The 24,913-nt window shown below is 45.2% G+C and overlaps 1 protein-coding gene and 1 pseudogene across 10 annotated transcripts in view; one reads left to right on the forward strand and one right to left on the reverse strand.

Moving 5' to 3' along the window:
- Positions 1–19,804, reverse strand: part of EIF4ENIF1 (eukaryotic translation initiation factor 4E nuclear import factor 1) — a 55,351-nt gene extending 35,547 nt beyond the window's left edge. For 5 of the 9 annotated variants that reach the window (XM_032256567.1, XM_032256576.1, XM_032256571.1 and 2 more), the window contains exons 1-3: positions 18,922–19,804; positions 17,669–17,791; positions 541–614 (exon numbers count right to left, since the gene is read on the reverse strand). In XM_032256567.1, the coding sequence (XP_032112458.1) occupies positions 541–614; positions 17,669–17,791; positions 18,922–18,999 (275 nt within the window). In that variant the 5' untranslated portion in view covers positions 19,000–19,804. Of the gene's footprint in view, positions 1–540; positions 615–17,668; positions 17,792–18,431; positions 18,624–18,709; positions 18,900–18,921 lie in introns of those variants that run through there. The other 4 variants (XM_032256573.1, XM_032256575.1, XM_032256572.1 and 1 more) reach the window with 3 other exon arrangements.
- LOC116535503 lies at positions 19,063–23,979 on the forward strand (annotated as a pseudogene). Its single transcript, XR_004262231.1, has 2 exons — positions 19,063–19,314; positions 23,407–23,979. The product of XR_004262231.1 is annotated as a ubiquitin-40S ribosomal protein S27a pseudogene (transcript).
- Positions 23,980–24,913: the final 934 nt, after the last annotated feature.

Genomic DNA, 24,913 nt, shown 5'->3' on the forward strand with positions numbered 1-24,913 from the left:
TAACAAGAGTGAAACTCCGTCTCAAAAAAAAAAAAAAAAAGAAATGACTAAAGTGACCATAAATTGTCTAATATAGGATTATTCTAGGAGATTTTCAGACCATTATTAGCTATAGTCTCCCCAAACCACAGCCTCCTTCTTCTGAGGGAAACTAGGATGCAATAAAGCTAATCTGAACAGCTCAATAGTTTTGTTGGTGGGAATGCAAAGAAAGAAGTAACAGCTCTCCTGAGCAGCAAGCATACCTGAGGCAGGTACCGTCTAAGTACAGTGCAAAAAACCACTGGTAGAGAAACAAGACCCTGGTAAGGACTCCTGGGTTCAGGTCTTTAACCTGCTTTCTATGTGACTCTGACCAGGTATTTCCTTGTTTTAGTTCCATTCCTCGGTAGTTGAAACCCATCTTATTACCTGTTGAAATCCCTCCTCCACTCATAATTCTACCAGAAAACTTCAAAACAATACAATTCTTAATTTACCAAGTTTGGAATAACAAAGAGTTATTGACTAGAAGAAGTTAATGACTAGAATGACACATACCTGTCATATTTTTCAGAAAGGCACGAAGGCCTCTGTTTGGAATGGGGGAGTTCTTTTATATCCAAGAGTTCTTCCTAAAAAGAGAAATCAAATGGTAATCTTGAATTACATTTCTTAGCCACACACTTTCAACTTATTTCTGTTCTGAATGATTCTAAGTGTCTACCTTAAACACTTCATACAATTCCTATTTATATCTTGCCTTATTTCAGAAAGACTGGAGTAAGATCAAGGTTCTTATAAGTTCAGGCAGAATAATAAAGTGATCAGTTTCTTGCTAAAACACATTCTCTCATAATTGCTATGAGTAACATTGTTACCTTCCATAACACTGAATGCTCACTAAAGCATGGAAACTTCCATCTTAGGTAAAACCTCTGCCTAATCTTACCAATTTTAAATGCATTAGATGACCATTTACAAGGGGATAAATTTTTTTTTTTTTTTTTTTTTGAGACAGTGGCTTACTCTGTAGCTTAGGATGGAATGCAGTGGTATGATCTCGGCCCACAGCAACCTCCTCCTCCTGGGTTCAAGTGAGTCTTTTGCCTCAGCCTCCCAAGTAGCCAGGCTTACAGGTGCCTGCCACTACACTCAGCTAATTTTTGTGTTTTCAGTAGATACAAGGTTTCATTATGTTTGCCAGCTGGTCTCCAACTCCTGACCTCAGGTGATCTGCTCTCCTCTGCCTCCCAAAGTGCTGGGATTATAGGCATGAGCCACCAGGCCCAGCAGAGGATAATTTTTTAAAAAATGTAATGTTGCAACACTAAAAAAAAACACACACAAAAAAATTCATAAACTATGTACCCAGATTTGCCTATTAACATCTCTCCCTATTTTTACTCTTTTGCAGAATTTAAAAAAAATTGATACAAATATTTGTATTTATTTATGGAGTATACCTCATGTGGTATTTTGTTACATATATAAACTGTGTAATGATCAAGTCAGGATATCTGGGGTATCCATTACCTCAGTATTTGTCCATGTGTTGAAAACATTTAAAGTCCTCTCTTCCAGCTATTTTGAAATATGCACTTGTTAGCCATAACCACCCTACTCTGCTATCAAACATTAGAACTTATTCCTTCTTCAACTTCATATATATACTCATAATACTCTTTTTATCCTGCCATCCTACCTACACACCTTTCCCTGACTTTGTTATCTATCATTCTATTCTCCACCTCCATGAAGCCAAGTTTTTTGACTTCCACGAGTGAGCTTTTTTTTTTTTTTTTAACTTACTCAAGAGTAAACTGCGTAAGTCATGATCCCTTACTTCTAAATACTTCAGTGGCTAGTTCTTAAGAATGAAGATATTCTTTTACAGCCTGTTATCCAGCTCCATGAGAGAATGTGGCCCTACAGTAAATGATCTGAGTGACTCTTTTCCTATTTTCTCAAGGATGTACTTAGCTGGTATCATTACCAATGTATTAGAGAAGCTAATCTCTCACTTACGATGGATGCCTCAGGGCATAAGGACTTAACTTCTGCAGACCCAGGTTGAGAAGAACTGCCATTTTTTTTTTTAAATAACTAGTTATCAATAATACTTTTATCTAATCTACCCTCTCAATTCCAGTTTTGTCAATTGACCCAATAATGACCTTTATATTGATCTTCCCCTTCCAACACAGGATCCAATCTAGAATCAGATATTTGGTTGTCATATCTCTTTGGTCTCCTTTAATCTAGAACACTTCTACAACTTTTGTCTATTAAGATATTGACATTTTCAGAGAAAACCGTCCCCTTTTGTAAAAAGACATTATTCATTTTGGGTTGGTCCCATGTTTTCTCATGGTTAGACTAAATATCCATGGAGCAGAATACTAACTGAAGAGGTGGTGTGTCCTTCTCAGACCATTGCCCCTAGATGCCCATGATGTTCATCTGTCTTTTATCTGTGATGCTAATTTTGATCATTTGGTCAAGGTGTTCTCTAGTTTCTCTAGTATTTAGTTACCGCTTTCCCAATTGCATTTAGCATGCAATCTGTGGAGAGACACTTTAAAATCATCCAAATATCTTGGTCTTCAGTTTTCCCCTAAAGTTAGCATCCATTAATGATTATGACAAAAACCACGCTTCATTTTCTCACTCTAGCCTTCTCTCCCTATTTACCAGCCAGCATTGGGCAGCATACTGTAAAGGTAAGTCCTCTTTTTCCCTGTTTATATACCTATTTATTATTGGTATGGACTCACAGACTCCTGTTTTTCCTGTTGTCTGTTGGTCTATAACTCATTAATATCCTTAATTATTTGGTGCTTAAATTGTCCCAGATTCTGCCAGTGGGCGCCTCTTCAAACCTGCCCATGTGTCTTTTTCAACGCCCTGATTTTATTTTATTATTATTATTTTTTGAGACGGAGTTTCACTCTTGTTACCCAGGCTGGAGTGCAATGGCGCAATCTCGGCTCACCGCAACCTCCGCCTCCTGGGTTCAGGCAATTCTCCTGCCTCAACCTCTTGAGTAGCTGGGATTACAGGCACGCGCCACCATGCCCAGCTAATGTTTTGTATTTTTAGTAGAGACGGGGTTTCACCATGTTGACCAGGATGGTCTCGATCTCTTGACCTCGTGGTCCACCCGCCTTGGCCTCCCAAAGTGCTGAGATTACAGGCTTGAGCCACCGCGCTCGGCTTTATTTTTTTTTAAGACTGCTGTACATTGTGGCTTATCTTGTATGCATCCTGTCTCATCCCTGGAATCAGCTATTTCTGAGAAATCCTAGTTTAAGGGGGGAAATGGCATAAAACATCAAGGTCTGGGAACTAGGTATCCTTATTTGCTTGAAGGCCACCCCCACCTTTTTTTTTTGTTTTTAGACAGAGACTCACTCTGTTACCCAGGCTGGAGTGCAGTGGTACGATCTCAGCTCACTGCGACCTCCGCCTCCTGGGTTCAAGCTATTCTCCTGCCTCAGCCTCCCAAGTAGCTGGGACTACAGGTGCATGCCACCACGCCTGACTGATTTTCTGTATTGTTTTAGTAGAGATGGGGTTTCACGGTGTTAGCCAGGATGGTCTTCATCTCCTGACCTCGTGATCCGCACGCCTCAGCCTCCCAAAGTGCTGGGATTACAGGCATGAGCCACTGCACCTGGCCAACTTGAAGGCCCTTTCAGTAGAGCTAGGAAATATATGCACTTACCTAAACACACACACACACACACACACACAAGCACAATCTACCCATATACATATAAGCTATTGCCTCCTTTTGGTATACTTTGAAATATTTTCCTAATAAAGTAAAAAAAAAAAAAAAGCAATTCTGAAACTTTCAGTACCAGTAAAATGCAGCAACTGCCTTGCAAAAACAGCACATGCCCCTACGCCATGACTTTGGCAACACTCCCATCCTGGGCCTTGCAATATGAGAATGGGCACTGCTTCTCAGATCACCAATTCCTTGGGGTGAGGATGGAGGGACAGATTTGCTTACTCAGCCCACAAGAATCACTGGGCATAGCATACTATGAATTCTCTCAGTGTTTACAGAAAACTGAGGCATCTAAATATTCTCCTCAGGACAACAAAACGCCTTAGGACTAGATGATATTTTAGTTTTAAGACCAGGATATCAATCAGGCATTTGCATTTACTTAGGATTTATTTATGAATTCACTCTTATAACTGGATAGAAATACCAAGGAAAATTCAGAACACTTAAGATAAACAGAATTCCAATATAAGGAAATATCTAGAGGCTGTTCAAAACTCTGAAAAAAAATTGTCCAAGTACTGACATACAACCTATAAATCACCAGTAAGATGGGAGTCAGTCAGATGCAATGGCTCACACCTGTACTCCTAGAACTTTGGTAGGCTAACGCAGGAGGATTGCTTGAGTCCAGGAGTTCAAGACCACTCTGGGCAATATAAGGAGACCCTGTCTCTACAAAACAATGTAAAAATTCATCGAGTGTGGTCCTCGCTACTCAGGAGGCTGAGGTGGGATGGTCACTTGAGGTTGAGGCTGTAGTGACTGCACCACTGTACTCCATCCTGGGTGTGACAGAGTGAGACCCTGTCTCAAAGAAACAAACAAATAAATTAACAACAACAAACCACAGGAGAGTCCAGGGAAATATGCAGGGCAAACATGGTGTCAGATCTGTGGGGTTAGCACAACTTTGGAGCTGGGGGAGGGGTGCAGGGAGGATGGAGCAATAGTAAGTTATGAAGATATCAGGTATTACTACAGCACAGAAATCCTAAGGACAAAAGGGCTTAAAATTTTTCTAGTAGAAACAGGAAGGACCTTGCAATATAGGAAGTTCTCACACATAATGCTACAGGAAAAACCACTGCAAAGCAATTTTTTACCCTTAGAAGTAACTAAAGATTATCACGCTGGGCGCGATGGCTCACGCCTGTAATTTCAGCACTTTGGGATGCTGAGGTGGGCAGATCATGAGGGCAGGAGTTTGAGACCAGACTGGCCAACACAGTGAAACTCCATCTCTACTAAAAATAAAAATAAAAAAAAAAGTTAGCCAGGCATGGTGGCAGGTGCATGTAATCTCAGGTACTCGGGAGGCTGAGGCAGGAGAATCACTTGAACCCGGAGGTTGAGGTTGCAGTGAGCTAAGACTGCGCCACTATACTCCAGCTTCAGCGACAGACTGAGACTCTGTCTCAAAAACAAAAAAACAAAATCACATATTCCTTTACTACCCCATGCAGACACTAAAGTAAGAACCCAAACATACTATTAAATCAAGGAAAATCTTTCACACTTAAATGTGCAAACTCTCAATGTACAAAAGTTTCTAAGTGGTGTTTTGTTTGAAACTTTTACTCCAAAGGTAATAGCGATCCCAAGTGATAGGTGTTCTCTATTACTACTGCAGCTGTTTGCTGAACTCTGTAATAATTTTACCTATTTATTTAGGAGTCACCTGGGAAAAGTTAACACTAACACAACCACAAAACATCTAGAAAAGCCTAATTTTGGTTCCATTGGTGGGGAATCAAAAATAAAGGGCAGTTTTTTTTTTTTTTTCCTTGAGATGGAGTTTCCCTCTTGTTGCCCAGGCTGGAGTGCAATGGCGTTATCTCGGCTCACTGCAACCTCCACCTCCTGGGTTCAAGCGATTCTCCAGCCTCAGCCTCCTGAGTAGCTGGGATTACAGGTGTGTGCCACCACGGCCAACTAATTTTGTATTATTTTTAGTAGACACAGGGTTCCTCCATGTTGGTCAGGCTATTCTCAAACTCCTGACCTCAAATGATCTGCCCACCTCAGCCTCCCAAAGTGCTGGATTACAGGCGTGAGCCACTGCGCCTGGTCAAGTCTTAAGAAAAGGAAAATAGTAGGCCAGGCACCGTGGCTCACACCTGTAATCCCAGCACTTCTTTAAGAGGCCGAGGCAGGGGGATCACGAGGTCAAGAGACTGAGACCATCCTGGCCAACATGGTGAAATCCCCTTCTCTACTAAAAACTACAAAAATTAGCTGGGCACGGTGGCGCATGCCTGTAGTACCGGCTACTTGGGAGGCTGAGGCAGGAGAATTGCTTGAACCTGGGAGGCAGAGGTTGTAGTGAGCCGAGATTGCACCGCTGCACTCCAGCCTGGTGCCTGGCAACAGAGTAAGACTCTGTCTCAAAAAAAAAAAAAGGAAAAGCTGGGCGCGGTGGCTCACACCTGTAATCCTAGCACTTTGGGAGGACGAGGCGGGTGGATCACGAGGTCAAGAGATCGAGACCATCCTGGTCAACATGGTGAAATCCCGTCTCTACTAAAAATACAAAAAATTAGCTGGGCATGGTGACACATGCCTGTAATCCCAGCTACTCAGGAGGCTGAGGCAGGAGAATTGCCTGAACCCAGGAGGCGGAGGTTGTGGTAAGCCAAGATCACGCCATTACACTCGAGCCTGGGTAACAAGAGCGAAACTCCCTCTCAAAAAAAAAAAAAAAGAAAAAAAAAAGGAAAATAGGAGCCTAAAGGGAGATGATAACTAAATGTAATATGGTACCTGGATAGAATCCTGGAACACAAAAAGGATATTAAAGATAAGAAATGTGGGCCAGGCATGGTGGCTCACATCTGTAATCACAGCACTTTGGGAGGCCAAGGCAGGTGGATCATTTAAAGTCAGGAGTTTACAGCCTGGCATGCCTGTAATCCCAGCTACTTGGAAGGCTGAGGCAGGAGAATCACCTTAGCCTGGGAGGCGGAGGTTGTAGTGAGCCGAAATCACACCACTGTACTCCAGCCTGGGCAAGTGAGTAAGATTCTGTCTCAAACAAAAAATTAGCCAGGTGCTGGGGGTGCACACCTATAAGTCCCAGCTACTTGGGAGGCTGAGGTACAAGAATCGCTTGAACCCAGAAGCAGAGGTTTGCAGTGAGCCAAGGCTGCACCACTGCACTCCAGCCTGGGCAAAAGAACAAGACCCTGTCTCCCAAAAAAAAAAAAAAAAAAAAAAAAAAAGAAAGTAGGGCATGGTGGCATGCCTCTTGTCAAGGCTACTTGGTAAGCTTATGTGAGAGGAACATTTGAGGCCATAAGATCCAGGCTTCAGTGAGCTATAATTGTACCACTGCACTCCAGCCTGGGTAACAGACTGGTCTCAAAAAAAAAAAAAAAAAAAAAAAAAAAGAAAAAACGCCGGTTGGTATATTATTTGAGGTCAGGAGTTTGAGACCAGCAGAGCCAATACAGCAAAACCCTGTCTCTACTAAAAATAAAAAAAAATTGGCCAGATGCAGTGGCCCACGCCTGCAATCCCAGCACTTTGGTAGGCTGAGGCAGACAGATCATGAGGTCAGGAGATCTAGACCATCCTGGCTTACATGGTGAAACCCCATCTCTAGTAAAAATACAAAAAATTAGCTGGGCATGGTGGCATGTATCTGTAGTTCCAGCTACTCAGGAGGCTGAGGCAGGAGAATCACTTGAACCTGGAGACGGAGGTTGTAGTGAGTTAACTGATACTGCACTCCAGACTGGGGGATAGAGCAAGGCTCTGTCTCAAAAATAAATAAATACATACAGTTTGCTCTCTTTATAACTGTCCACATAACATATCCTGTGTGCCAGGTTCACTGCCCCACATAGGCGGATGATCTTGTCCCTGCCCCCACAACTCTTCCAGTCTCTCAAAAGAAGTGTTTATTTTCTTTTTTTGGAGACAGAGTCTCACTCTGTCACCCAGGCTGGAGTGCAATGGCATGATCTCGGCTCACTGCAACCTCCACCTCCAGGGTTCAAGCAATTCTCCTGCCTCAGTCTCTAGAGTAGCTGGGATTACAGGTGCATGCCGCCATGCCCAGCAATTTTTTTCTTTGTATTTTAGTAGAGATGGGGTTTCACCATGTCGGCCAGGCTAGTCTCAAACTCCCAAGCTCAGTTAATGCGCTTGCCTTGATTTCCTAAGTGTTAGGATTACAGGCGTGAGCCACTGTGCCTGGCCAAGGAAAGTGTACTTTAAGTTGCCATCTCATCAAAAGCCCTTAACGTTATTCGAAGAACACCCCTTTGGGATATTGTCAAAGAAAACATTCAACTATGGCTAAAGAAGAATACTTGGGAAGTGCCCACTCTAACTAGTAGTGCCTCCTTCTTATGAGTATTTCAAGAAATGATGTGATATTACCCTTCTGGAGAGTTTTAAAATATATCCTTTGAGATTTTTTTTTTTTTTTTTTTGAGACAGGGTCTCACTCTCACCTACGCTGGAGTGCAGTGGCACGATCATAGTTCACTGCAGCCTCAAACTCCTGGACTCAAGCTATCTTTCTTGTCTCAGCCTCCCAAGTAGCTGAGACTACAGGCGCATGCCACTGCACCCAGCTAATTTTTTAAAATTTTTGTAGAGATGGGGTCTTGCTGTGTTGCCCAAGCTGGTTTTGAACTCCTGGGCTCAAGCGATCATTCTACCTCAGCCTTCCAAAGTGCTGGGAATACATGTGTGAGCCACTGTGCCTAACCTGGAGAGTCTTAAAAGCCTATGGGAAAATTATTGATCATGAATAAATTCATTAAGATCATCTAGAGAATATAAGAGTTAATAAATGAAACCTCACTTTAGTTTTTTTGAGACGGAGTTTCGCTCTTGATGCCTAGGCTGTGGTGCAATGGCGTCATCTTGGCTCACTGCCATCTCCCCCTCCTGGGTTCAAGTGATTCTCCTGCCTCAGCCTTCCAAGTAGCTAGGATTACAGGCATGTGCCACCATGCCCGGCTAATTTTGTATTTTTAGTAAAGACAGGGTTTCACCATGTTGGTCAAGCTGGTCTTGAACTCCCGACTTCAGGTGATCTGCCCATCTCCGCCTCTCACAGTGCTGGGATTACAGGTGTGAGCCACTGTGCCTGGTCCCTGAGACCTCACTTTTTGCACCGGTTACTAAAACCTGACTAGGCAAGAACAAGCTGCTAATTGCCCAAGAGCCACACACCCAAGGAAGTATAAACATATTTTCTTAGTTGCAGCAGCCTTCCTTAAAGAAAACGTGTCAAGTCTCCCAAAACAACCTACTGGGGAATTACTGGTATGAACAACCACTTTTGGTGATCAGTATTAAAGCAGAAAGCAAATGAATCTCAATAAAAGCTTAAAAGAACAATGGTTAAAATCCTCATCCATTTATTTCTGCAGGAATCCTATGCAGAAGCAACCATGCATTCTGATGGACATTCTGACATTATGCAGAATTTCATGTAAGTCACATTTATGGAAGGGGGATTAAAAGGGAAATATTCCTTGCCTTTGTGAGCTGAGGTTAATTCACAAGAGTAAAAAGCTCAATGTTTTATAATTAAGTGAATTTTTTTAAATCAATAGCTTATTTCACTGTTAATAGTCAAAGCACTCTAGAAGTGACCCAGTATTCCACCTATGTGTGCCTGGCTCTTCCTAAAAAAAGCAAATATTCCAAGAACAGTGATTAGGTTGGGTCCATCTTTGACCTTTCCCAGTCCCTTTCACGAGCCTACGAGTATTGGGCCTGGCTCATCAGGCTCTCACATGGTTGCTGAACTGACCTGATGCTTCATTCTAGAGTCATAATTCTTCTGATAAAGATTAGAAAGTTGTAAAAATAGATCAAAACAGGGCAATAAAATCCATAGCTGGCATCCAGGGCAATAGGGAACTAACAATACAGAAGCATTTGGGATACAGTCCATCGTCCACCATTGGTGAAGTTAATGGCTAAAAGTATTTAGAATACTTCTTATCCGTACATCAGGATTCAAATCACATCATACAGAGTTGATACACAGGACGTGACACCTGGACTCACCCAAGCATCTAACATTCGCTGATTTGATGCAAAGACTTTCTTCTAGTACGAGAATTTATATGACAGCTGGGTGTGGTGGCTCAGGCCTGTAATCCCAGCACTTTGGGAGGCCAAGGCGGTCAGATCACCTGAGGTCAGGAGTCCGAGACCAGCTTGACCAACATGGTGAAACCCTGTCTCTATCAAAAATACAAAAAGTCATAACTCAATCGAGACAAAAAAGAGAGTTAAAGAAAAAAAAAATTATAAAAAGTTAGCCAGGCATGGTGGCACATGCCTGTAATCCCAGCTACTAGGGAGTCTGAGGCAGGAGAACTGCTTGAACTCAGGAGGCAGAGGTTGCAGTGAGCCGAGATTGCATCACTGCATTCCAGTCTGGGCAGCAAGAGTGAAACTCTGTCTCAAAAAAGGCGGGGCATGGTAGCTCACGCCTGTAATCTCAGCATTTTGGGAGGCTGAGGCAGGCAGATCACAAGGTCAGGAGTTTGAGACCAGCCTGGCCAATATGATGAAACCCCGCCTCTACTAAAAATACAAAAATTAGTCAGGTGTGGTGGCACACGTCTGTTGTCCCAGCTACTCAGGAGGCTGAGGCAGGAGAATCACTTGAACCCAGGAGGCAGAAGTTGCAGTGAGCCGAGATCACGCCACTGCACTCCAGCCTGGGCGACAGAGTGAGACTCTGTCTCAAAAAACAAAAACAAAAACAAAAAAGGAACAGGCAGGGGCCAGGCACAGTGGCTCACGCCCGTAATCCCAGCACTTTGGGATACCAAGGTGGGCAGATCACTTGAGGTCAGGAGTTTCAGACCAGCCTGGCCAACAAGGCGAAACCCTGTCTCTACTAAAAATAATTAGCTGGGCGTGGTGGCACATGCCTGTCATCCCAACTACTCAGAAGACTGAGGCAGGAGAATCGCTTGAACCCAGGAGGCAGAAGTTGCAGTGAGCCGAGATCACGCTACTGCATTCTGTCCTGGGCAACAAAGCAAGACTCTGTCTCAACAACAACAAAGGAATGGGTAGGAAAGAGCAGTCAGAAGCTGTTCTCTATGGTCCTACCAGCCAGTCCCCAGTCAGCCCACTTTAAGAACTTCCAGTGAGCTAGGTTTTCTGGACAGTTGACACATTAAGATTAAATCATGATTTTTTTTGAGATGGAGTCTCACTTTTTTGTCCAGGTTGGGATGCAATGGTGCAATTATAGCTCACTGCAATCTCAACTTCCCAAGCTCAAGTGATCCTCCCACCTTAGCCTCTTGAGTATCTGGGACCACTGGTGCACACCACCCCCGCACAGCTATTTATTTATTTATTTAAAGAGATGCGGTCTTATATGTTGCCAGTCTGGTCATGAACTCCCGAGCTCAATTTGTCTTCCCACCTTGTCCTCCCGATGATTTTTGATACCATAATTCTACCTTCTCCAACATAAATAGGTATCCTTATTTTTGTATTACCTTAAGAAGTATATAGCTCAATTTATCACAGAAATGTCACCTGTTACTACTCAGTTTATGAAAGACACATTTATAGTTATCAAACAAGATTTTTGTACAGGAAAAATTGACCACCTGATTTCTGTTTTAACCTAGGATTTAAATCACAGTTACTCTTTTCTCTGGGGGTTGGCTTCAAGTCTTCTGATTATATCCAAGAAGGCTAGGATTACTCCAGTCAGTCACTTCAACTGCTTGTCTATTTTCCTGATGGTTTTAAAGGAAAGACAAACACGGATGTACTGACTGCTATGACCAATTGGCCTATTAGCCACAAATTAGGGTGGTCTCCCTTAAAGATCCCTAGAGACACTAATGAGTACAGAATGCCACTTTGTAACTAGCAAGGTTACGAAGAGTCTACACAGGCCCGGATGCAGTGGCTTGCACCTGTAATTCTAGCACTTCAGAAGGCTGAGGCAGGAAGATTGCTTGAGGTCAGGAGTTGGAGAACAGCCTGGGCAACATAATGAGATCCTATCTCTACAAAGAAATGAAAAAATTAGTCATGTGTGGTGGCACACACCTGTAGTCCTAGCTACTCAGGAGGCTGAGGTAGAAGCAGCACTTGAAGGCGAGGCTGCAGTGAGTTAAGTGTACCACTGCACTCCAGCCTGGATAACACTGTAAGAGCCTGTCTCATAAAAAAAAAAAAAATTCCAAATGAACTTAAACTAAGATAATTCAATACCCACTTTTACCTTTAACATGTATGTTTAGCACTGGTCAGCATCAAGTTGAATGTTCGGAATGTCTCTGCTTTTATTCCTTGTCCAACTGGCAGGTGACAGTCATTTAATAAGGAATCAGTGGCAGAATACAGGAGCAAAGGAAGAACAGTATAACGTATGTATCCTCTATGAGATTGGTCTATCTGGCCAGGAGCAGTGGCTCATACCTGTAATCCCAGCACTTAGGCAAGTGGAGGCAAGCGGATGACCTGAGGTCAGGAGTTTGAGACCAATCTTGCCAACATGGTAAAGCCCCGTTTCTACTAAAAATACAAAAATTAGCTGGATACTGTGGCATGTGCCTTAATCCCAGCTACTCAGGAGGCTGAGGCAGGAGAATTGCTTGAACCTGGGAGGCAGAGGTTGTAGGAAGCCAAGATTGCAACACTACACTCCAGCCTGGGCAACAGAGTGAGACTCCGTCTAGGAAAAAAAAAAATTATTCACTTGAAGAAAAAACATGGATCTCAGTAGTGGGATGGCCTAAAACATTTCTATTATGTATTTCAAGCAGAAAATGGCATCACTAACAGAACAGCAGATACTATATTCCTCAAAAACTGGTCAACAAGGGCCTGTTATGAAGAAAAAGTTAAATAAGCACCACTGCCAGGAGAGGATTTTTGTTTTCTTTTGAGACAGTGTCTCTCTTTGTTGCCCAGGCTGTAGTGCAGTGGCGCAATGACGGCTCACTGCAGCCTCAAACGACTCTCTCACCTTAGTCCCCTGTCCAGGGCCTCTGAGTAGCTGAGACTACAGGCATATGCCACCATTCCCAGCTAATTTTTTTTTTTTTTTTGAGACAGAGTTTCGCTCTTGTTACCCAGGCTGGAGTGCAATGGCGCGATCTCGGCTCACCGCAACCTCCGCCTCCTGGGTTCAGGCAATTCTCCTGCCTCAGCCTCCTGAGTAGCTGAGACTACAGACACGCGCCACCATGCCCAGCTAATTTTTTGTATTTTTAGTAGAGACGGGGTTTCACCATGTTGACCAGGATGGTCTCGATCTCTTGACCTCGTGATCCACCCGCCTCGGCCTCCCAAAGTGCTGGGAGTACAGGCTTGAGCCACCGCGCCCGGCCTCCCAGCTAATTTTTACATTTTTTTTTGTAGAGGCAGGGTCTTGTCATCCTGCCCAGGCTGGTCTTGAACTCCTGTGTTCAAGCAATCCTCCCACCTCAGTCTCCTAAACTGCTAGGATTGCAAGTGTGAGCCACCACACCCAGCCAGGAGTTGATTATTTCTTAAGCCATTGGTTTTCAAACTTGAACCAGAGTCAGAATCCCCTGAAGAGCTTGTCAAATGCAGATGGTTAACCTCTACTCCCCATGTTTCTCCTTTAATACCACTGAGGAGAGGCCTGAGATTTGTAATTCTAACAAGTTACCAGATGATGCTAATGCTAGTTCAGGTACCACACTTTGAGAACCACTGTTTAAACCACTTTTAAACCACAACTTTCAGGTGAGATCCCATTCTATAACTTATAAAAGTCCTTCATGATCCAGTCACTTTAAAAATGCATACTTAGATTACAAAAACATAGCTTTTGGTCTTAGGAACCTGGCCTAGAAAACAGACCAGCATTTATAACTTAGGGGCTCTGGACCCTCAGGGTAACAGGTGCATATGATAAACCCACTGATAACCATTCCACACTGAGGTTCAGGAGTAGGCCTGAAAGCATCCAACGTGACTAACTTGAGTTCTAAGATATTCTTGGAAGCACAATGAACATCATCTGAACCCTAAAGAGTAACTATGCATCTAAGTTACTTGACACCACCAATACCACTTATTAAGCTTTCTAAGGAAGACCAAAGCCTTGATACTCAAAGTATAGTCAGTGGACCAGCAGCATGTGCACCACCTGGGAGTGAGTTAAAAAGCAGAATCTGCCAGGCACGGTGGCTCACACCTGTAATCCTGGTACCCTGGGAGGCTAAGGTGGGTGGATCGCTTGAGGTCAGGAGTTTGAGACCAGCCTGGCCAACATGGTGAAACCCCATCTCTACTAAAAATACAAAAATTAACGAGGTATGTGGCGGGCGCCTGTAATCCCTGCTACTCGGGAGGCTGAGGCAGAAGAATCTCTTGAACCCAGGAGGTGGCTGAGGTTGCAGTGAGCCAAGATTGTGCCATTGCACTCTAGCCTGGGCAACAAGAGCGAGACTCATCTCAAAAAAAAAAAAAAAAAAAGGCAGAATCTTCAGGACTACCCCTACTTATCACTCAGAATTCGCTTTCCCAAGGCCTAAAGGTGATCCCCCAGGCATATTAACATTTGAGAAGCAGGCTCAACTAAAGGATTTCTTAACACAAAAGGAAACTGGCATGTTACCCTGAAAAGCAAAACATCTACACTTCTTCTACTCATGGGGGAAGAACAAAAACTTCAAATTCTGAACAACAAACTATTAACATCATCCCAGAAAGCAACTGAACACTAAGAAGGGTCAAAGGTTAAAGGGCCCTCTTATCTTGCCTATGTGTTTTTTCACCCTGTAAATAAACATACACAGCTACAAGTTTCCACAGAATACACAACCTATTAAAAGAAAAAAAAATCACTAATGAGAACTGTTTCTCTCTACTGCTTCCAGACCTTCTAGCCCATAAACTTGAAATGGCAGAAACATCATTAAACTCTATTTATTCCAGTAGTTTGATCTCAGTATGTAGACAAGGAAGCAGGACGGTCTGAATGTTATTCCAGTTGTGGTACTAACATAATATTTATTATAGTGCTAAGAATACATAATCATTTCAAGCTTTCTTTAAAGGGAAAAAGACTTCGTTACCCTTAAGGCCCACATAAAATTACTAGAGTGTTGAAAAACATGAAAGCAGTATCCCCTAACACTGCCTAAACACCATCCTAAAATTGTCATTAACTAAATCCTCTTAGAGTAGAAAGTAAACCTTTTTGCAAGTAATTTGGTAGATTTAAAAGCTCCACTGCCATTAAGCTAAAAACGTTTCTAACCAGTTCTTTAAGGCACATTTAAATATGACAGAATTCTGAGGCTGACTGCCAAAAATGGACAATACTGAGGTTCTTTATCTTTACGGCAAACAAACTTAAGTCCTACCCTAAGAAAGAGAAATATCTGGCCGGGCCTGGTGGCTCACGCCTATAATCCCAGCACTTCGGGAGGCCAAAGTGGGCAGATCACAAGGTCATGAGTTCGAGACCAGCCTGGCCAACATAGTGAAACCCTATCTTTACTAAAAATACAAAAAATTAGCTGGACGTGGTGGCAGGTGCCTGTAATCTCAGCTATTTGGGAGGCTGAGGCAGGAGAATCACATGAACCTGGGAGGCAGAGGTTGCAATGAGCCAAGATCGCGCCACTGCACTCCAGTGCTGGAGACGGTGAATCGCCATCTCACCAAAAAAAGAAAAGTATCTTCCTAAAAATGACTTAAGCATAAAGACAGAAATATGAACGAAGATGAAATATACATGCTAACCTCTGATCAGTGTGTGAAAATGATTCAAAAGCCTCTCTGCCTGGACTCCACAAGTAGACCGGTTAGAATCAAAAAGTACTGGAAGGGGCCGGGCACGGTGACTCACACCTGTAATCCCAGCACTTTTCGAGGCCACGGGGATCACCTGAGCAACACAGTGAAACCCTGTCTCTACTAAAAATACAAAAATAAAAAAAAATTAGCTGGATGTGGCAGTGTGCGCCTGTAGTCCCAGCTACTCGGGAGGCTGAGGCTGGAGAATCGGTTGAACCTGGGAAGCAGAGGTTGCAGTGCACCACTGCACTCCCTCCTGGGTGAGAGGGCCGAACCCCGGCTCAAAAAAAAAAAAAAAAGTACTGGAAGATTTTAATTTCCCTTCATTTGATAGCTTTTCTCCATTCAGAATTCACCTGTCAACATTTTAGGAAATGAATTTAAGTTGTGAAACACTACTCACTCTCAGGTTTGAGAGAAAATACATTTGGGAAGACCAAATCTGAATGCAGGAAAAAGTTTTCTATCAACTCACATGCTCTCATGCCTAAGACAGCAATCAACCAAGAACCCTTTACACCTGAAAACATTTCTTCCCTTATAATGGTTCAGTTTTCTTAAGTGCTGAAAATGAATATTAATCTCACAGCCTTTGATAGTTCATCAAGTAGGTAAGAGCAGTGCACCAGTATATAAACAAGGCCTAGCTTTAAAGCATTAACCAGTCAGTGTTCCAGGAAGCTAGGGACAATAAGCCATGGTAATGTCCATGACTGAGGCCAGGCACAGTGGCTCACCCTGTAATCCCAACACTTTGGGAGGGCAAGGTGGGCAGATTGCTTGAGCCCAGGAGTGTGCCTGGGCAACATGGCGAAACCCCACGTCTATAAAAAATACAAATTTTGGCTGGGCGTAGTGGTGCTGTGGTCCCAGCTACTCAGGAGACTGAGATGGGAGATCACTTGAGCCCAGGAGGTCCAGGCTGCAGTGAGCCACGACTGTATCACTGCACACAAGTCTGGGTGACAGGGTGAGACCCTGTCGTGTATAAAACAAAACAAAAAAAGTACTAAGGAAATATATAGCTGTGGACCCAACTAGGATATAACCTTTGTTGTCATCAGTGGTCCCAACTGCTTTAACACTGTTGAGCAATTTTATGTGATCCAGCCCGTTACATTTCAGGGACCCAGAGATGAATTTAAAATTCAAGTCCTGTCAACCTCTTCAGAAATATTCGGTAGCCAACAAGACATGTATTAAAGCAAGATCTTTAATAAATATGACTTCCAGGTGGGCATGGTAGCTCATGCCTGTAATCCCGGCACTTTGGGAGTCCAAGGCAGGTGGGTCACAAGGTCAAAAGCTCAAGACCAGCCTGATCAACATGGTGAAACCCCGCCTCTACTAAAAATGCAAAAATTAGTCGGGCATGGTGGCACGCTCCTGTAATCCCAGCTACTCAGGAGGCTGAGGCAGAAGAATCGCTTGAACCTGGGAGGCAGAGGTTGCAGTGAGCCGAGATCACGCCACTGCACTCCAGCCTGGGCAACAGAGCAAGACTCCATCTCAAAATAAAACAAATAAATAGATTTCCTCCCCCTCCCAAAAGCAATTATCTGGACAAGCAGTATAAGCATCTCTAGTTTTTAGCTAGGGGAAATATGACTGAAGCTTTACTTTTCTGAGTCCATATACAATTTGTAATAGAAAGTTAAAAAAAAAAAAATGAAAAATCCAGTTACTCCTGCGAAGCACACTCAAGAGCATTCCTATGGGAAGTCTGCCTCTCAAGGAAACATCAATACAGAGGATACTAACTTTGTGACGCTTCCCAGAGCTTTAATTCTCATAGTACAGTGTCTAAATCAATAACATAGCAATTACATAGCTGTTATAGAACTTACATGCCAAAGCATACTCATCTGCAAATTTTATATAAAATCTGAGCCTACATTCCCTTCACCTAAAAGCCTCTGGAAGCAAATTCCAGCTTAAACTCTTGGTATCTGCACTTGCAGAAAAATGTTCAAAGTACTGCTCTACTAAATTTAGTTAACATTTAGTCCACTTTAGATAACAGGAATGAAATAGGTATACAATGTTACTAACTTCCCCACCTATAAGAAACAGTATTTCATTAGTAACAAAGCCTACTTTTGTATAGCGATGGGAGCATTTGGAGGCAGGCAGCTTCTTCAGGTCAAGGAAAGCATCTCCATTTTCTGTTTCACCCACACTTCTCCTATCCATGGCTCCTTGGTCTACAATGCTCTGCACCTGGAAGATAAATCAGCACAAAACTGTCACCCAGAACAGTAAGTTTTCAGAAATCTTGGCTGTTTAAGAACTTGAAATTTTTTAATCTCTTAAAACTGCTAGTGATAAAAACAAGTGCTCACCCCAAAATTATGCTATAAATTAGAACTGTGAAATAGAATCGCTGATAGTTATTTTAGTATTCTAAGCATTAACAGGGTAAAAAGTAGAAGGTGCCAAAGTCAAGGTATAACCTGTAAGCAGCTTCAACACAAAGAGAAACCAAAATTAGTCGCTGCCGCCCAGGGGTATCTTTCAAGATAGTGGTGGGGAAATTTCCCGGAGCAGGGGCAGGTAGCAAACTGGTTGGGCTGCAAACTCGCGAAGTCGGGCTGTTGCAAAGTGCCTGTCACTTGCCAATGGACGGCGCCAGCTGCCCCTTGTTATCCGGAGATCAGGGACTAGGGACCGGGCCCGAGCGCCGATCGCCCGGCCAGCCGCACCTGTGGCCATGTCAGGGGCGCCGATGGCAAGGAAAGGGCGAGCACCGGCTTCAGCTCCAAAACTCGGCTTCCCGGGGCCGCGACCCCCAACCCCCAGCCCCTCACGGAGGCCCGGGCCCAGAGGCCTCGTTCAGAGGAAGGGCGGGGACGGTACTCACTGAGGGGAGGCCGGCCGGAGGGAGCGGGGAGGCCGAATCCCCCGGCCCGGACGCTTCGAGCTGGAGCTGGCGCAGGCCCGCCGCAGTCCTCCCCAGCCGGGAGGCTCGGTCCCCCCAAGTCCGCCCGCCCGCTACCCGCCAGCCGCCCTGCGGGCCTCGCGCCCTTGCCCGCGCTCACGCACGCGACCCCGGGAGCAGTGCGCCCGCGCCCCTTCTACACCCGCGAGCACCGCCGGCGCGGTGCCCCGGATCCAGCCGCTGCTGCCTCCGGCCCTTACTCGGTGCCTCCGCCGCTCGGCGGCCCTTTGCGTCGGCCGCCGCTCCCCACCCCACCGCCCGCGCCGGTCCCAGCGCCGCTCCCCGCAGCCTTCGCTCTCGGGCCCCCACCCCGACCCGCTCGGGCTGTCTCTCTTCAGCCGCCGTAACTGCAGCCCGGCCCTCCGCCCCTCCCCTTCGGCCCCCCTCCCCCTTAATAACTCCCTCCACGCACCCGGGTCCCGGCGCCGCCTTCCCCGCCGCGCGCCCGGATGTGAGGTGGCTGCAGCGGTGCCGGGCGGAAAAGAAGCATCGCAGCGCGCTGCCGGGACGCCTGGCCCTGCGCCGGCCTGGCGGCGAAGAGACGGCGGCGGCGATGAGGAGGCCGCGGCGGGGACAGCGAAAAGTCATTCCCGTGCGCACAGGCGGTCGCCGTGGGCAGCCCGGAGGCAGCCGCCGCCACGTTCCCACGCACGCTGCAGGGCAGAGCGGGCGACACTTGGGTCCAGAGACCCGTGGCACGCCACTCTCCCGGAGAGGCGGCGACGAGATGGGCCTGGACTGGCGGCTACCGCAGCCTATGGCGCGACCACCGCTGTGTTTGCAGGGTTCGCACTGGCAGAGAACCGTCGGGCTTCGGCAGAGGGAATTTGATTTAGGAGATTGGGGTCTTCCGAGCCTTCCCAGTTGGGGTTCGAACCTCAGCTGTTTTGCGGGTGGCGTGATCTTAGGCAAAGGTGACTTACCTAAGTTTCTTTCTTCTAAAGTGGCTTCTCAATAAATCTGTGAGGCTTACGCGAGAGTACTGGTTGCTTCATTAATAGGCAAAGTTATCACGATTGGCTTTGATAGAGAAAAAGGCGACTGACAAATATACTGAAATGTTCTTTACTCCCGTAATCTGAATCTGTCCTTAACTCGCACGGAAGGGAGAAGTGCGAGTGTAGTTGGGGAAATGAGACGGCAATGTCAAGCGCTTACCACGTTGTGGCGACTCAGGCTGACAGGGGGCCACAGAAATGCAAGTATGTTAGCAGTGCCGGTAACTGCTGTCCTGAGGAAGAAGTCCCAAGTACAGGAATAAGGAATACCACAAGCACCTGTTTCTGCCCTGTGGTACTGCGCAGTGGTTGGTGTGAAGAGATATGTGGTCGTGAAGGAGAACGCAGTTTTCCTGGTTAAAGGACAGTGAAGGCTACCTTTCTTCTTCCAAGAGGCCTACTTTGTTGAAACTTTGTGAAATTAGGGTGATGGACAGTGAGTGACCACTAACTCAGCTCCCTTCTTGTGAATCTTGGCAACAGAAAACGTTTTTTCTTTTCGTTTGCATTACTGAATAAAGTGTGTTTCTTACAAACTATTTTTTTGCAGACAAGAGGCAGAGGGAAACATTTGCAAATCAGGCCTGAGTTTGCATTCTCATCTCTGTCACCTCCTATAAGCTATGGAGAGTTAGTCTTTTTATTTATACATAGTTTTCTTTCCTGTGAAATTGGGAAGACGATAACCTGTTCATGGGGCAATTAAGCTCAAACAGAATAAGGTGGGTAAAAAGCCTTAGATAACCTCCATAAAACTGCTAAGCTTTTTAAAGCCTATACAGAGACACGTTGTAGATGATAATACAGCGGGTGTTTTATGATTTTAAAAATCAAGCTGTTTTTGAAATCCAAATTCTTCCTAAAGCTGCGGGAAACAGACCTAATCCCCTTTAGTGTCTTGGAGACTCCCTGGAGTAGTGGAGAAGGCCCGTTCTTTGAAGATGTTAAATCCTGGCTCTGCCCAATTAGTGTGAAACCTGAGCCAGTCATTTCACCACCTGGCTCTCCCTTTCCTCATTTTTCAGAAAGGGATAGCAAGTATACCTACTTTTCAGGCTTGCATAGGGAATTAAAGATAACATTAAAAACACTGCTCTGGTTATGTTATTTGGTGGGGGGATGGAGAGCAATGGCACAATCATAGCTCACTGCTCCAGCCTCAGCCTTTCAAGTAGCTGGGACCACAGGCTCCTGCCACTACACCCGGCTAATTTTTTTTATTTTTATTTTTTTGAGACAGTCTCGATCTGTCACCAGGCTGAAGTGCAGTGGCGCAATCTCGGCTCACTGCAATCTCCACCTCCTGTGTTCAAGCGATTCCTTTGCCTCAGCCTCCCGAGTAGCTGGGATTACAGGCGCACACCACCACACCAAGCTAATTTTTTGTATTTTTTTTTAGTAGAGACAGGCTTTCACTATGTTGGCCAGGATGGTCTTGATCTCCTGACCTCATGATCTGCCTGCCTCAGCCTCCCAAAGTACTGGGATTACAAGTGTGAGCCACTGTGCCAGGCTGATAATTTGTAATTCTAACTGCCCCCTTCTGCAACTAATTATCGATTTTCAAATGTCCATTTGGGAAAGCTCTTTGAGAGACAAATTATTCTAGAATTTTACTAAATACATGTAAGATCTTGGTTTAGATCCAAATTGTTGGCCTAAAGTTTGGCATAGGGAGTCTCAAAGGTTCAGTCAGTCAGGGAAATTAGCAGTCCAAGAACAATAGAGAAGCAAATGAAAATGCTAGAAACTGGCCAGCACAGTGGCTTATGCCTGTAATCCCTGCATGTTGGGAGGCCAAGGTGGGCACATCACCTGAGGTTGGGAGTTTGAGACCAGCCTGACCAACATGGAGAAACTGTTTCTACCAAAAATACAAAATTAGCCGGGTGAGGTGGTGCATGCCTGTAATCCTAGCTGCTTGGGAGGCTTGAGACAGGATAATCACTTGAACCTAGGAGGTGGAGGTTGCAGTGAGCTGAGATTATGACATTGCACTCCAGCCTGGACAACAAAAGAGAGACTCCATCTAAAAAAAAAAAAAGAAAAATTCTAGAAACCGGCTGGGCATGGTGGCATGCCTGTAATCCAAGGCAGCAGGATCACCTGAGGTCAGGAGTTCTAGACCAGCATGACCAACATGGAGAAAGCCCATCTCTACTAAAAATACAAAATTAGCTGGGCATGGTGTCGCATGCCTGTAATCCCAGCTACTTGGGAGGCTGAGGCAGGAGAATCACTTGAATTCAGGAGGTGGAGGTTGCAGTGAGTCGGGATCGTGTCATTGCACTCCAGCCTGGTCAACAAGAGTGAAACTCTGTCTCAAAAAGAAAAGAAAATACTAGCCGGGCGTGGTGGCTCACGCCTGTAATCCAAGCACTTTGGAGGCCAAGGCGGGCAGATCACCTGAGGTCAGGAGTTCAAGACCAGCCTGACCAACATGGTGAAACCCTGTCTTTAAAAAAAAAGAAAGTAAAAAATTAAAAAAAAAAAAAGAAAATACTAAAAACCCAGAAATTCTGAGAGCACCTGTGAGACAGCTTAATGCCAGGCCATGACCTTTCAGGAGCCTCATGACAGAAGGCTGGATTGCACCTCTCTAAATGGGCTTTTTCCTACTCAGTTTTTCTTGCTCCAAGTTTTTTCTTTGTTGTTTTGAGACAGAATCTTGCTCTGTCACCCAGGCTGGAGTGCAGTGACAGGATCTTGGCTCACTGCAACTGCACCTACCTCCCGAGTAGCTGGGATTACAGGCTCGTGCCTCCACACCTGGCTAATTTTTGTATTTTTAGTAGTAGAGATGGGGTTTCACCATGTTGGCCAGGCTGGCTGGTCTCAAACTCCTGACCTCAAGTGATCACCCACCTTGGCCTCCCAAAGTGATGGGATTACAGGCTCGAGCCACCTGAGGTCAGGAGTTCTGACCAACTTTTTAATATTTTGTAGAGATGGACATCTCACTATGTTGCCCAGGCTGGTCTTGAACTACTGGGCTCAGGTGATTCTCCTGGCTTGGCCTTCCAAAGTGTTTTACAGGTGTGACCCACCATGCCCAGCCTCTAAGCTGTCCTAGCTATTATTATATTACTATATACTATTATCTTCTGATCTTTCCTGACAAGACTCATTATTTTCATTGTAACTCAAATGGAATTGCCTTTCGTCCCTCCTAAATTTGTCAAAGCTGAGGATGGTAAATGCACATGACAGGAAAAAAGAATCAGGAAATTAGCTCAAATTATCTAGAAAGAATGCTTATTGACTTATCCTAAATACATAATTTATATAAATTTACATAATTATATAAAAGTACTTAGGCCAAATTTACAGTAAATATATATTAGTTACACTGTTAATTACAGCCTTGAAGCTTACTAAATTATTTTAAAACTACTTGGCCACATTAACTTCAGATAAAAGTTGTCCCTAAAACATTGGCTTTGGTGTCCAATAAAGTAGAACTCCTTTTAAATTATGTTTTAATTAAGGCCAGGAGTGGTGGCTCATGGCTGTATCCCTCGGAGGGATTACAGGGAGGCTGAGGCAGGTGGATCACTTGAGGTCAGGAGTGGAGACACACCTGGCCAACATGGTGAAACCCATCTCTACCAAAAAATATACAAAAATTAGCCTGGGAGGTTGAGGCAGGAGAATCGCTTGAACCAGGGAGGTGGAGGTGGCAGTGAACCGAGGTTGCACTACTGCACTGCAGCCTAGACGACAGAAGGAGAATCCATCTCAAAAAATAAATTAATGAAAAGTAAATGTTTTAATTGCTAAAATTAGCATTTAGAAAATAGGGCAAAAATACAAATTATCTGTGATTCTAATCCCAAGACACCCAACAATTTTCCTCATGTTTTTAGCATAAAGTCAAGTATTTAAATGACTACTGCTAGCTTTTAGTCTTTGCACCAGGAATCTCATATGCTTCCAAATGTTTTACAAAACACAGTAAAAAAGGATTTCAGCTTTCCCATCTGCCATCTGCAGTGGAGCCGCCACCAAAATGCATTTTCGTGAAAACCCTTAGGGGGAAGGCCATCACCCTCGAGGTCAAACCCTCGGATAAGATAGAAAATGTAAAGGCCACAATCCAGGATGAGGAAGGAATTCCTCCTGATCAGCAAAGACTGATCTTTGCTAGCAAGCAGCTGGAAGATGGACGTACTTTGTCTGACTACAATGTTCAAAAGGAGTCTACTCTTCATCTTGTGTTGAGACTTCGTGGTGCTGCTAAGAAAAGGAAGAAGTCTTATACCACTCCCAAGAAGAATACGCACAAGAGAAAGAAGGTTAAGCTGGCTGTCCTGAAATACTATAAAGGGGATGAGAATGGCAAAATTAGTCGCCTTGGTTGAGAGTGCCCTTCTGATGAATATGGTGCTGGAGTGTTTACGGCAAGCCACTTTGACAGACATTGTGGCAAATATTGTTAGACTTACTGTTTCAACAAACCAGAAGACAAGTAACTATAAGTTAATAAAAGACATGAGCTTTAAAAGAAAAGTATTTCAAAACGTCCCACTTACCCCTCCCACGCCTATTTTTAAGATGATTAGGATTGGCTCAAGTTTAAAAATTTCACAAAAAGGAGCGTTTATTAATTACATTTTAAAAGGAAGGGTTACAAAAAGAGATAAGCCTGGGATTTCTAATTCGGGGGCCATGGTACCTCTCCCCTCCAAGTCCACGTTGTAGCAACCTGCTAGGTCCACGCATGGGCGGGTCCTAATCCACGGTTCCGGCTTGCGCTCCCTGTGAACTAACAGCCGGAGAGGCTCACGCACGAGCCCGGAAGTGAGGGAAGGGGACTTTTGTCCGCAGCCGCCTCCCGGCTAGAACCTTATCCTCCGTGCTTGGCCGCTGGCGGCGTAACTCGGGGTTTCGCTTCGGAACACCACCCACTCCTCCCGTCTAAGAGGAGCAGCAGCAAGCTGAGCTCAGAGCGAAGCGAGCGAGCCAAGGAGGGAAGGAGCCCTGAGCGGTGCTGGTCGGAAACGACTCTCCGTGCGGCCGCTGGAAAGCGACCAGAGGGAGGTGCGCCACTGGCCCGACTGAGGCTGCGCAAACCCCGGGGTCTGGGCGGGGCGGTCCTCGTGGGCGGGGCGGTCCTCGTGCGCGCTGCGTCGCCGTGGAGACAGGGGCGGGCCAGTCGCGAGGCCTGCGTCCGGAGGCGCACGAAGCCTTGAGGTAGGCGTGGGTCGCGCGGGAGTAAAGAAGCGGGTCCTGGACCGCGGGCTCCTGCCGGGACTTCTTCCAGCGTAAGGCCGGAGGGCTCGGCTTCCCCAGGTACGAGACCTGGCCCGAATGTCCCCAGCCTCTCAGGGGCTCGGCCTCTCCGGCTGTGAGCCCGGCAAGGAGCTCCGTCGCGTCCGTCCGAGCTGGGCCAGGTGAAATCTGTCG

This window comes from Sapajus apella, unplaced genomic scaffold (assembly GCF_009761245.1).
Source record: "Sapajus apella isolate SASKATOON/1434 unplaced genomic scaffold, GSC_monkey_1.0 scaffold95, whole genome shotgun sequence".
NCBI classification, from domain to species: Eukaryota; Metazoa; Chordata; class Mammalia; order Primates; family Cebidae; genus Sapajus; species Sapajus apella.